Below are 12,640 nucleotides of genomic sequence, written 5' to 3'. Positions count from 1 at the left end.
TCAATATCACATTGATCAATGATAACACAAGGGGACCTTGGTGATCTTGGAGGGGGCCTCGTCCTAAACATGGCAACATATTGCTCCATTGTGTCCTTGAAGAATGTGGCAAAATCAGAATGCATTTGCTTGAGAGCCAGCACTTCATTTTTTAAATCGTCAATTTTTGATTCGCATTTGCAGCAACTCCCTGCGTCTGGTATGTCCACATGACTTGTCTGGATTCCTGCTCTTTCGTGCAGTTTTGTATAAGTGGAACAGTTTCATTTGGAGGAGTTTTATCATTTTTATCCAGTGATGGTGCAATAGATGGGAAATTAGTACTCCATGTATACAGGACCTTATTTTTTGCCACTGGCCTCTTTGTAGTCTTTTGATGTGACCTCTTTTTGCATAGTGGTGAAACATTTTCCGTGTTTTCTCTCAGGGGACGTTTCAGACCCTGCATAGGCAAATTATTAGCAGGTGTAGCAGGGACTTGTGAGGTCAGCTTTGCTTCAATTGCAGATCTTTTCTTTTGTGCTCCATAAAACTTCATTCTGATTGCAGAAGGACACAAAACGGTATAATACAAACTCTTCTGTACTGTGCAGCACACTGAATGTTTGTTTAGCTATGCAGTGGCTACCTGCCATTTATTGTACGTAGGTGTTAGTAATTGTATTCATTCTAGCATTACTTGATTGGCTTAATGATTGTGTCAGATAATGTGGTTGGTTGAAACAAAGGTTCCACCTTTTATTAGCACTTGTCAAGTTAAGTGGTCAGTTTGTACAGCAGTAAAGCTACAGTACCAAGCTTCTGTATCAAGCAACAGTACTAAATGATGAGCAGCGCCAATATGCACAAATCCAAGCCTAGGCGGATAAGCAAAGAGGTGCACAAAATGATAGAAGACATGGCACATACTGGAATGACTGTTCCTGCTATTCACCAAAAATTACAGACTTTAGGGATCACTGCATCAAGACAAACTGTGCGTTATCATGCCAGTGGCAAGGCAAAAACAGGCTGCAACAGGCCAACTACGACAAATAAGTAAGTTCACTATTGGTATCCTTTAAACTGTATTTGCAAGTCTATGATCAGCTTAAGATCTTCACACACAGATAAATAAGCAGTCCATGTGACTTCTGGGAACCCATGGCACATAGGGGATGGAATTGACAAACTGACATATAAGCAGTGTTAATATGGCCTTAAGTAAAATGTCTTATTTTCAAAATTTGGCAGGGGCTAGAAATATTTTACAGTTGGGCCAGTAACATGATGTGCCACTGTTCCACCATCCTGCCTACTGCTGTATTGATATTTTATGTAGCACAGTGTTTCATTATTTCACGTATTCTACTCCACTGTACAGTACAGTATACAGACAAACGATGTCTCTTGTGGAGGAAATAACAAAGGAAAATGATGAAACCACTGCCAGACAAATCAAAGTTTTCCTTGCTACAAAATATCAACAACACCTTTCACTTTCTACAATTCGGCGGATGCGTCGCAAGCTTGGTTGGAGATATGGAAAAGTCAGGTATGTACAATACTGGAATCATTTTCAGTGGGTGTGAAGAAATTCCCATGTGTAATTACCCTTAAAGGAGAACTCAAGTCATTTGGCGCAAAACTCCCCCCATCCCACCCATAGGCCCCCTCCCTCCTCCCCCCTGGCCTACCTCTCCCCTTGGGCAGATGCCCCTAAGTTGCTACTTACCCCTCTGCGCAGGTCCTGTCCATGGAGTTCCCAGGCACCATCTTGTCGCGAGCGCTCTCCTTACTGCTTTGTCCAGCGTTTTTCGCGCATGCGCAGTAGAAGGCATTTGCCGGTTCAGCACTACTACGCATGCGCCGAAAGTCACGAAGATTACCGATTTTTTTTTCCGGAAACTTGCGCATGCGCAGTAGTGCTGAACCGGCAAATGCCATCTACTGCGCATGCGCAGACAAAGCAGGAAGAAGAGCGCTCGCGACAAGATGGTGCCTGTGAACTCCGTGGACAGGACCTGCGCAGAGAGGTAAGTAGCAACTTAGGGGCATTTGCCCAAGGGGGAGGTAGGCCAGGGGGGAGGAGGAGGGGGCTAAGGGGGGATGGGGGGGAGTTTTGCGCCAAATTACTTGAGTTCTCCTTTAAGTAGAAAGATTCCAGTGAAGAGACCATATCTGGCATTAGCCTAATGTAAGTGTCTCTCAGAAATCCAAATATTGGCAAATCATTTTAATTCTTATTTCTTTTTCTGCAGATACTCTCCAATGATACGCGATGTAAACAAAGAGAAGAGGGTGATTCAGGCTCAGCAGTGGCTCAATTCTGGTGAAACATTTAATGATGTCATTTTTACAGATGAAACTTCTGTAGCTTTGGAGCGATTTGCCAGATTTGCCTTCAATAGAAAAGACCATCTGTCCATTAAGCCACGACCAAAGCATCCAGTAAAAGTTCATGTCTGGGGGGGCATTTCTCGGAAAGGTGCAGGACCACTTGTTATATTTGAAGGTATAATGGATAAAGCATTCTTTATTGAAAATATTGTGGACAGTTCATTAGTCCCATACATCCAGCAACATTGGCCTTCCGGCCACAGACTGTTCCAGGACAATGACCCCAAGCACTCTGCTGCTGCCTCCCACTTGGAGCTGCGGGGCATAAGATGGGAGAGAACACCCCCAGAGTCTCCTGATTTTAATGCTATAGAAATGATATGGGCAAACTTAAAGTATCATATAAGGACAGTGTATAAGCCTAAAACAAAAGAGGAACTAATAAATGGAATACGGGATTACTGGCTAAATGTTTTAAGTGTGGACTTATGCAATAAATGCATCGATCATTTAGCAAACGTCCTGCCTGTTGCTATAGAGAGAGGAGGACAGGCTACAGGGATGTAAAAATGATTCACATCGTGTGTGTAGCTTAATAAAAATATGGCTAATTTAGAGTATATTCATTTACTGCATTGGTGCGTTTGTTTTGTTTGGCTTCACATACACTGTTTAGCAATAAATAGATCTGCCTTGGGCTTGTACTGTCTGTGTAGTTTGAATAAACATTTAACTAAAGAACCTCCATTTTGGCTCATCTATTTAGTCTTAGAGGCCCAAAGGGCTTGTACAGCAGTATTACTTTCATGTACTGGAACTACTGTATATACATCCATTTTGCAAACCATTTGCCTTGTTTTAAATAGCTTTTGTTTAGCAGAGATCAAGCTCCGTCTGCCCTTGTTCAGATGATCTTGGTAGCCGAATAGAACCACAGCTAATTAGCATTTTAAAGCACAAGGATTAGTTGAGCATTCACACATCATTGGCACCACTTAAATGTAACAAAGGGTTTGGACTGACACACTTATTTGTGGATTCTGCAAAGAAAACAGTGAAGGGTGAAGAGAATTACTACTACCAACGACTTCTCACAACTATAAAAAAGACAATAGTGATCATTAAGTAAGACACTTTTACCAGCTATCACTATTGTGTATTTTGTATCCATGGCAAGTAATTGCTGCTAGTAGCTTTTTTATCTGGGTAGCTAAGCCAAGTTTGAAATGTACATCCATTTACTTTAATGTAGCTCAGTGACATGTAATTAAAATGTACTTTTTTTAAGTTTGTAAAACTTAAGTTGGCCATAGATGTACAGATTTTTAACAGATCCAATCCTCATCGTGAGACCAAGATCTTCTGAGAACCATCGTACAAACGTTCGAATTGTCCATCAACTAGAACGACCAATTTGCCAGGAAAACAAAGGGGAGCCGCCTGCTTGGCCCTGCAAACACAGATACATTGTACTGGGACCGACAAAGATTTTTTAACCTGGCCGATCAATTTCCTGACAGATGTCGGATGAAAAATCGTAAGATGTTCCATCGTTCGAATCCCACTAACCTCACGATAATTTGACGGATCGGTCGGGCTGCGCTGAAATCGGTCGTTCGCCAACGAAGAATCGTCGCGTCTATGGGGGCCTTAACTGTCTAACTGCTATGCAACAGCTACAGCTTTATGTGTAGTGAGAAAGATACATGGAGGCAGATGGAAAAATAGAGAGACCGGGGACAAATGTAATTTTGGGCTGAGACGGACACAGGGGATAAAGTAAAAATTGGGCTGATTGAGGTTTAAAGGGAATAAAGTAAAAATCAGGTTGAAAGGGGATTCAAACCTATGACCTTCCATTATCAAAACCAATTCCCTAACCACTACTCTACAATAGGGCTACAGCTGTCTTTGCAGAAGATACACGTAGAATAATGATCAAAGTAGAGAGACCGGGGGACAGATGTAATTTTGGGCTGAGACGGATACATGGGATAAATTAAAAATTGGTGAGGCAGAGGGACAGAGCGGAAAATAAAAATCGGGCTGAGACAGGGACACAGGGATAAAGAAAAAAAATCGGGCTGAGAGAGAGATACAAGGAAAAAGTAAATATTGGGGTGGCAGAGGGACAAAGGGGATAAAGTAAAAATTGGGCTGAGAGAGGTTTAAAGGGAATAAAGTAAAAATTGGGCTGAGAGAGGTTTAAAGGGAATAAAGTAAAAATCGGGTTCAGAGGGGATTCAAACCTATGACCTTCCATTATCAAAACCAATTCCCTAACCACTACTCTACAATTGGGCTACAGCTGTCTTTGCAGAAGATACACGTAGAATAATGATCAAAGTAGAGAGACCGGGGGACAGATGTAATTTGGGCTGAGACGGATACATGGGATAAATTAAAAATTGGTGAGGCAGAGGGACAGAGCGGAAAATAAAAATCGGGCTGAGACAGGGACACAGGGATAAAGAAAAAAAATCGGGCTGAGAGAGAGATACAAGGAAAAAGTAAATATTGGGGTGGCAGAGGGACAAAGGGGATAAAGTAAAAATTGGGCTGAGAGAGGTTTAAAGGGAATAAAGTAAAATTGGGCTGAGAGAGGTTTAAAGGGAATAAAGTAAAAATCGGGTTCAGAGGGGATTCAAACCTATGACCTTCCATTATCAAAACCAATTCCCTAACCACTACTCTACAATAGGGCTACAGCTGTCTTTGCAGAAGATACACGTAGAATAATGATCAAAGTAGAGAGACCGGGGGACAGATGTAATTTTGGGCTGAGACGGATACATGGGATAAATTAAAAATTGGTGAGGCAGAGGGACAGAGCGGAAAATAAAAATCGGGCTGAGACAGGGACACAGGGATAAAGAAAAAAATCGGGCTGAGAGAGGAGATACAAGGAAAAAGTAAATATTGGGGTGGCAGAGGGACAAAGAGGATAAAGTAAAAATTGGGCTGAGAGAGGTTTAAAGGGAATAAAGTAAAAATTGGGCTGAGAGAGGTTTAAAGGGAATAAAGTAAAAATCGGGTTCAGAGGGGATTCAAACCTATGACCTTCCATTATCAAAACCAGTTCCCTAACCACTACTCTACAATAGGGCTACAGCTTTCTTTGCAGAAGATACACGTAGAAAAATGACCGGGGACAGATGTACACATGGGATAATGTAAAAATTGGGGAGGCAGAGGGAAAGAGCAGAAAATAAAAATTGAGCTGAGACAGTGACACAGGGTTAAAATAAAATCGGGCTGAGACAAGGACACAGGGATAAAGTAAAAATCGAGCTGACACAGGGACACAGGATAAAGTAAAAATCGAGCTGACACAGGGACACAGGGATAAAGTAAAAATCGGGCTGAGAACAGGGACACAGGGATAAAGTAAAAATCGGGCTGAGACAGGGACACAGGGAAAAAGTAAATATTGGGGAGGCAGAGGGACAAAGGGTATAAAGTAAAAAATTGGGCTGAGAGGTTTAAAGGGAATAAAGTAAAAATCAAGTTGAGAGGGATTCAAACCTATGACCTTCCATTATCAAAACCAATCCTCTAACCACTACACTACTATTGGGCTATAGCTTTTGGTGCAGAAGATACACGGAGTAAAATAGAGAGACCGGGGAACAAATGTAAGTTCAGGCTGAGACGGACACATGGGATAATGCAAAAATTGGGGAGGCAGAGGGACAGAGCGCAAAATAAAAATTGGCTGAGAGAGGGACAAAGGAGATAAAGTGAAAATTAGGCAGAGGGGGATTCAAAACTATGACTTTAAATTACCAAAGCAGCACCCTAACCACACTTCACTACAATATGGCTATAGCTCTGTTTGTAGTGTGAAAGATACCCTGAGGCAGATGAAAAAAATAGAGATATGGGACAGATATAATATTGGTCTGAGATGGACACAGGAGATTAAGTAAAAATCGGGGAGAAAGTAAAAATGGATCTGAGAGGGAGACGTGTATTAGAGATGTACACTGTAAATGAAGTGCCGATCAGGCGCCACCTGGTGGCCGTTTGTGTAATTGCGCCTATTTTAATTTATTTTCCTCTCTTTGGAGAACGTCGGGGCATCGTGTTTCCCTGCATGTGACGCGACTAGCGCATTTATCTTGATCCGTTACAGCGCGCCAGATGTACAATTCTTTCTGGCTCCATCTGTATGAGATCCAGAGCATTACCATTGGAGTGAGAGGGGGAGTCTGAGCACAAAGATAAGCCTAGGGAGGAGGTTAGTGAAAGAAGTTTAGAGACAGAAGAGTTGTTAATGTTGATATAGAATGGTCTGTTTTAAGAAACTTTTCAATTGGCCTTCATTTTTTCTTTTTGATAGTATTTGCATTATTTGCCTTCTTCTGACTCTTTCCAGCTTTCAAAGGGGGGGGTGTCACTGACCCCCATCTAAAAACAAATGCTCTGTAAGGCTATAAATGTATTGTTATTGCTACTTTTTATTACTTTCTTTCAGGGCCTCGCCTATTCCAGTCTCGTATTCAAATCAGTGCATGGTTGCTAGGGTCATTTGGACAATAGCAACCAGATTGCTGTAATTGCAAACTGAAAAGATGCTAAATAACTAAAAAAAAACATAAAAAATGAAAACCAATAGGAAATTGTCCTAGAAAATCACTCTCTACACCATAACAAAAGTTAATGTTATTGTGAGCAACCCCTTTAAATTGGGCTTAAAAAATGAAAGTTTTCCATCAACATAAAACAATCCATCATTATAGTGATGGGCGAATTTATTCGCCAGGCGTAAATCTGCTGCGAATTACCAAGATTAGCGAAACTGCCGCGAAAATTCACTGGCGTCAAAAAAAAAAAGGACGCCGGCCAGCGTAAAAAACGAGACCCTGGTCAGCGTAAAAAACGAGACGCCGGCACCGGTTTGGAAATTTTTCGGCGTTTCACAAATTTTGCTGGAAAATTCGCAAATTTTCTGGCGAAACGCGCCAAATTCGCCCATCACTATCCATCATCCAGAATTACCTTCCTTACAATTGGAAAGAGCATAGGGCTGTGAAAGTCCTCAGTCCCACTGTTGTTACCTGTTAGTCCTGCTGAATGACTGATATAGCAAGTTATATAAAGCTCTACATCATGATTAGATCTGTAATTGAATGTATTATTTATATTTATACGGTAACTTTTATAGGGTTATAGAACGGCCAATCCCAAGCAACTTTTCAATTGATTTTCATTATTTATGTGTTATCATTTTATAGTTATTTGCTTTTTTCGTCTGACTCTTTGCAGCTTTCACTTCTAAAAAACAAATGCTCTGTAAGGCTAGTAATGTATTGTTATTGTTACTTTTTATTACTGGTCCTTCTATTCAGGCCCTCTCCTATTCAAATCAGTGCATGGTTGCTGGGGTAATTTGGACCCTAGCAACCAGATTGCTAAAAATAGCAAACTGGAGAGCTGCTGAATATAAAGCTAAATAACTCAAAAACCACAAATAATTAAAAATGAAAACCAATTGCATATTGTCTCAGAATATCACTCTCTACATCATACTAAAAGTTATCTGAAAGGCAAACAACCCCTTCAAGTAATTTGTTGGATGAATAACACTAACATGTATGTGTTTTCATTTTTCTCCTGCAGCAAAAGCTTCAGTTTATTCCAGAAGAAGCAGACGCTACAGAGATTATCTTGCTGTGTATAGTACGTGGTTTTATCTACTTATGTTAAAGGATATCTCCATTCCCATTACTAAATATAATTATTTTGAACAATAAAGCTTAGTTTTCTGCTACTCTTAACACGTTTCTGCTCAAACGCAACTACAGAATTTTTCTTATGTAGAACTACCACAAAATAACCCTCTAACTTCACCAGTTTCATTGGTTGGACTACAGCGAGCCAATGAGCTGTATGGAGCCTTCCCATAACAGATCAGATCTAATTGACCCTTAAAGTGGCCATACACGGGCAGATTAATGCTGCTAATATTGGTCCTTTAGACCGATTTGGCATCTTATCTGCTAGTGTGTGGGGCCAAAAATCGGCCTACTGTCGATCGGGGAGGTTGGATTTTTCCTGCGATCGCAGACCACACCTACTTGATGCGATCCTATGACCCGTTGGCACCCATTTCCTTCGTTATAATCCAATCGTTTGGCCCTAGGGCCAAGCTGATATAACCCGCCTTTTGTGGCCATATTGGATTAAGATCCGCTCGTTTGGCAACCTCGTCAAACGAGCGGTTCTTATCGCGTGTAAGAAACACAGTAAACATAGCAATGGACTTATACTATAGCAAAACAAGGATATCTGTTACCAAATGGCCCACCCTATATACTGTATAGTACAGGTATGGGACCTGTTATCCAGAATGCTCGGGACCTGGGGTTTTGTGGATAACAGATCTTTCCGAAATTTGGATCTTCATACCTAAGTTGAAAATCATTAGAAATATTTGAAAATCATGTAAACATTAAATAAACCCAATAGGCTCTTTTTTTGCTTCTAATAAGGATTAATTATATCTTAGTTTGTACCAAGTCCAAGTACAAGGTACTGTTGTATAAATACAGAGAAAAAGGAAATCTTTTCTAAAAATTTGGATAAAATGGAGTCTACGGGAGATGGCCTTTCCGTATTTCGGAACTTTCTGGATAATGGGGTTTCCGGATAACGTTTCCCATACCTGTAGTAGTTTATACAGTAGTGGCATAGTCCCCTACCAATTCTTGTACCTTGACTACTTTTACCAAAGTTTCTCTTCGAGCTTTTTAAAAAGGAATTAGAAAACCTCTCTGATTTGACTTTCTTTTTCCTTTGATAAAACCACTAAGCAGATACTAATTTCAAAACCTACACACTCACAAAGCAATCCATTTTTATTGATCTTTTGGAGATCTCAGATGTACCATCAGCTGTAATTTCTGCTTATTTTTCAGCCATACCTGCATATCATGATATTCTTTGGGCTACTTTGGTTTTTGGAATGGAGGTTTGGGTTGAGATGCCTGACTATAGATCCCTTATTCAGGTTAGAAAAATAATTTCTGTTTTTATATGGTTATGTATCATCTGGCATAAAGCTGCAGGCTGGGGTCTTTATAGCAGTCATGTGACTCTACAATGACTTTTCTCTTTTTCAGTAAATGATGCATTATCCCATTTCTTTTAGCCGAGTGTGAGTTTCCCTGTTAGCAATAGAATAGAATCTATTAGAATCCGGTGTAAGGCTGCAAGCTGAGGTCTTTATAGCAGTCATGTGACTCTACAATTACATTTAGGGGCATATTTATCGAAGGTCGAAGTTAAAAAAAACTGAGTGATGATGTGGATGAAGATGTGTTGGCAGAAAAAGAGAGAGTCAAAAAGGCAGCAAATGTTACCAATGTGGAAGAGGTAAATAAATCATAATGTGTGACCCCTTTTCATTTCTTGAGGAAAGTACTAGTGCACTATCCTCTCATGTATATTAATAAGAATGGATATTTAATATTTTGTAGTACGGTAAATCTGTACATAATAGACCTTCTTTTGAAGTTTCACCCTTATGGAACCTATTTACTAAAATTTGGATTTCCAGGTTTTTTTTTTTTACGAATTTTTTTCGAGATTTATTAAGTGTAAAAAACACAAAAAAACAATACAAAAGTGGGGCAAGTAAAAGCAGTTGAAGTCCCATAGAAGTCAATGGGAGCTCCACTGATCCTTTTGGACCATTTTTAACCATTCTAGACAGGGACAGACTGGGCTGTGAGAGTCCCACTGGGGCTTCTAACCCGGGGCCCCCACTTACCCACCAGCAGCTCCTCCCCACCCTGTGTGCTCCTTTCGTTCAGAGATTGGAGGAAGGAAGGGTGGGCGGCAACAGCAGAGGGCAGGTGAAGGGGGGGGGAGTGGTGGAGCAGGGCAGGCAGGGATCACGTCTGGGTCGTAATTTTCACCGAAAAACTTTGTGGTATTGCCCAAAACCCAGCGCACATCAAACTTTTTTTATTGACTTATATGCAAACTCGACAGGTCTGAGATGCCGGATTTTCAGATTGGGACTTTTCCATCCTCTGTGTTTAATAAATTCCGAAAAATTCGTGATTTTTTAAAAGTCAGATTTTAGAATAAAAAAATCACAATTTTTTTGTGATTTTTGCATTCGTAGTTGAGTAAATCGCCCCTAGAAGTAAATTTTTAATAAATCTCATGACATTTGTAGTTTTAGAGTTTGTGAGTTCAGTTGTGCTTTCAAAATCCGTGAATATGAGATGGTTGATAAATAGGCCTCCGCGACTCAAGCTCTGAATGTAACTCTGTTGAACCATACAATTTACTTACCCAGCTAAACTTTGCATTTAAAAGGCAATCTTTGTATCTAAAATATTTGGGAATTGAATTGGCAACATCTTTTTAATTCATACACAGTCAGTTACACTTTTATGGAGAGTTACACAGAACACATTCAAACCTTGGTCCAAATACAAGATTTAATTGGTGGGAAGGCTACATTCCATGCAAATGTCACTTCTTCCAATGGTTTTATATTATGTTTGGACACTACCATTACCATTCCTAAAACGTTTTTAATGGCCCTCTAACAATAGACTATGACATTTATCTGGAAATGTAGGCCCCCAAAATCTTGATCAGGAGATCTAGATCAGGGCTAGATCTAAAGGGCTCCTTAGTTATCCACACTTCCCCTTCTACATGCAAACCCTCCTCCTAAATGGATTACAATGGGGGAATTTCTGATCCCTCCAATATTGCCTGTACCATAGATCCCATTGGTATCAAGACCTCAACACTTGACTCCTATGATTCAGCATAGCTTAAATATTTAGAATAAATTAAACAAAATTGATTTCTCCACATTAGTGTGCAGATTCTACACTTTGAAATGCAGCCTTTATTCCAGAATTGGATAGGCAAGCTTTTCAAGGGTGGCTTGTTATCATTAGATGTTTTTAAGGGCTCTCAGGATGTATTAAATGGCACTAACTCACACACTAACAATATATATTCAATTCCTTCCTCAGAATTATTTTGAATTCTGCAGCTACAACTAGGGATGCACCGAATCCAGTATTTGGTTCGGGATTCAGCCTTTTCAAGCAGGATTCGGATTCGGCCAAATCCTTCTGCCAGGCTGAACCGGATAGTGATTTACATATGCAAATTAGGGATGGGGAGGGAAATCACGTGACTTTTGTCCGAAAACAAGGAAGTTCAGTATTTGCCCGAATCTTTCCCAAAGGATTTGGGGGTTCGGCCGAATCCAAAATAGCGGATTCGGTGCATCCCTAGCTACAACATTGTATTACATCTAAATATGAGGGTCCTATTACTCCTAATTGCTCCTATCTGGAGATGATTTGTACTATTTATGCTAGTGGCAAAGGTTTTATACTTACACTCTCACTTTCTGCTATGTGAGGACATGGCTGCACCATAGACAGAGTCAAACTGGGGTGAACAAGGCCCCACTGGGCCTGCCACCCCAGGGGCAACCACACCACCTCTGGTGCCCCTTCTGCTTGCTCGCTCAACCGCCACCAGCCCCTTCCCCTGTACTTGCACCTTAACTTACTTTTTTCTCGATTGGTGGAGGTAAGGCAGCGGAGAGCAGAAAGAGCGAATGAAGAGGGCAGGCGGGAGCAACGACAGAGGCAAGCAGGGATCCTGTCTGGGTTGGTGGTTCCATGAGGGCCAGGGCCCATCAGATTTTTTTTACGGTGTCCTACCAGCTTAGTCCGAGCCTGACTATAGAAGGACAGTACTGGCGATATATTTGGGACACAACTGCTCATTGTTCTATTAACATGTCTCTACAGTACAAGGTTCTCCAGGTTAGTATTTGATTCCAGCTAGACTACATAAAATAAATTGTAGTTATAGTCCATTATGCACATAGGGGATGTGTAGTGGAGTACATGGCATTCCACCTGCTGACCATGCCCTAGGCCCCAAAGAGCCTAGAGTCGACTATGGTATGTAAGTTTACCTATTCAGTTACTAAAATTAACTTGTCAAAAACTGAATCTTGCATTGTTGGGCAATAAAATCTCAAATATCAATAAATATTCTAGATTACTCAGTATCCAAATCTTTATGGCAGCAAAGTCCTGATGAGACCTCCTTTGCATCCATTATAACAACTTTAAAAATAAAACAAACTGGATTTGGGTGAATGAAACTTATAAAGTCAGATGACAGGCTTTTCTAAAATATAGTCATAATAGTAAGAGTATTTAGTGTACTTTAAGATAATTGTAACGGACATGTTCGGTGAAATCTTAACATCGTATTCTCAAATAATGGAATTTAACACCATAAATTCCGCTACTATGAT

The 12,640-nt window shown here is 40.5% G+C and overlaps 1 protein-coding gene across 1 annotated transcript; it reads left to right on the top strand.

Annotated features, from left to right (window-relative positions):
* The first annotated feature begins 564 nt into the window (after nt 1-564).
* Nucleotides 565-3,052, top strand: LOC121397938. The gene is made up of 3 exons (XM_041576233.1): nt 565-1,038; nt 1,364-1,534; nt 2,241-3,052. The coding sequence occupies exons 1-3, from the start codon at nt 824-826 to the stop codon at nt 2,884-2,886; spliced, it is 1,032 nt and encodes a 343-aa protein (XP_041432167.1). The 5' UTR covers nt 565-823; the 3' UTR covers nt 2,887-3,052.
* Nucleotides 3,053-12,640: the final 9,588 nt, after the last annotated feature.

Source organism: Xenopus laevis, chromosome 9_10L (genome assembly GCF_017654675.1).
Source record: "Xenopus laevis strain J_2021 chromosome 9_10L, Xenopus_laevis_v10.1, whole genome shotgun sequence".
NCBI classification, from domain to species: Eukaryota; Metazoa; Chordata; class Amphibia; order Anura; family Pipidae; genus Xenopus; species Xenopus laevis.
This window is presented reverse-complemented; position numbering and strand designations above follow the sequence as displayed.

Coding starts and splice junctions, on each gene's coding strand:
- LOC121397938 (XM_041576233.1), top strand. CDS start 824: ATGATGAGCAGCGCCAATATGCACAAATCCAAGCCTAGGCGGATAAGC. Junction 1,039..1,363: donor AGGCCAACTACGACAAATAA/GTAAGTTCACTA, acceptor TCCACTGTACAG/TACAGTATACAGACAAACGA. Junction 1,535..2,240: donor TGGAGATATGGAAAAGTCAG/GTATGTACAATA, acceptor CTTTTTCTGCAG/ATACTCTCCAATGATACGCG.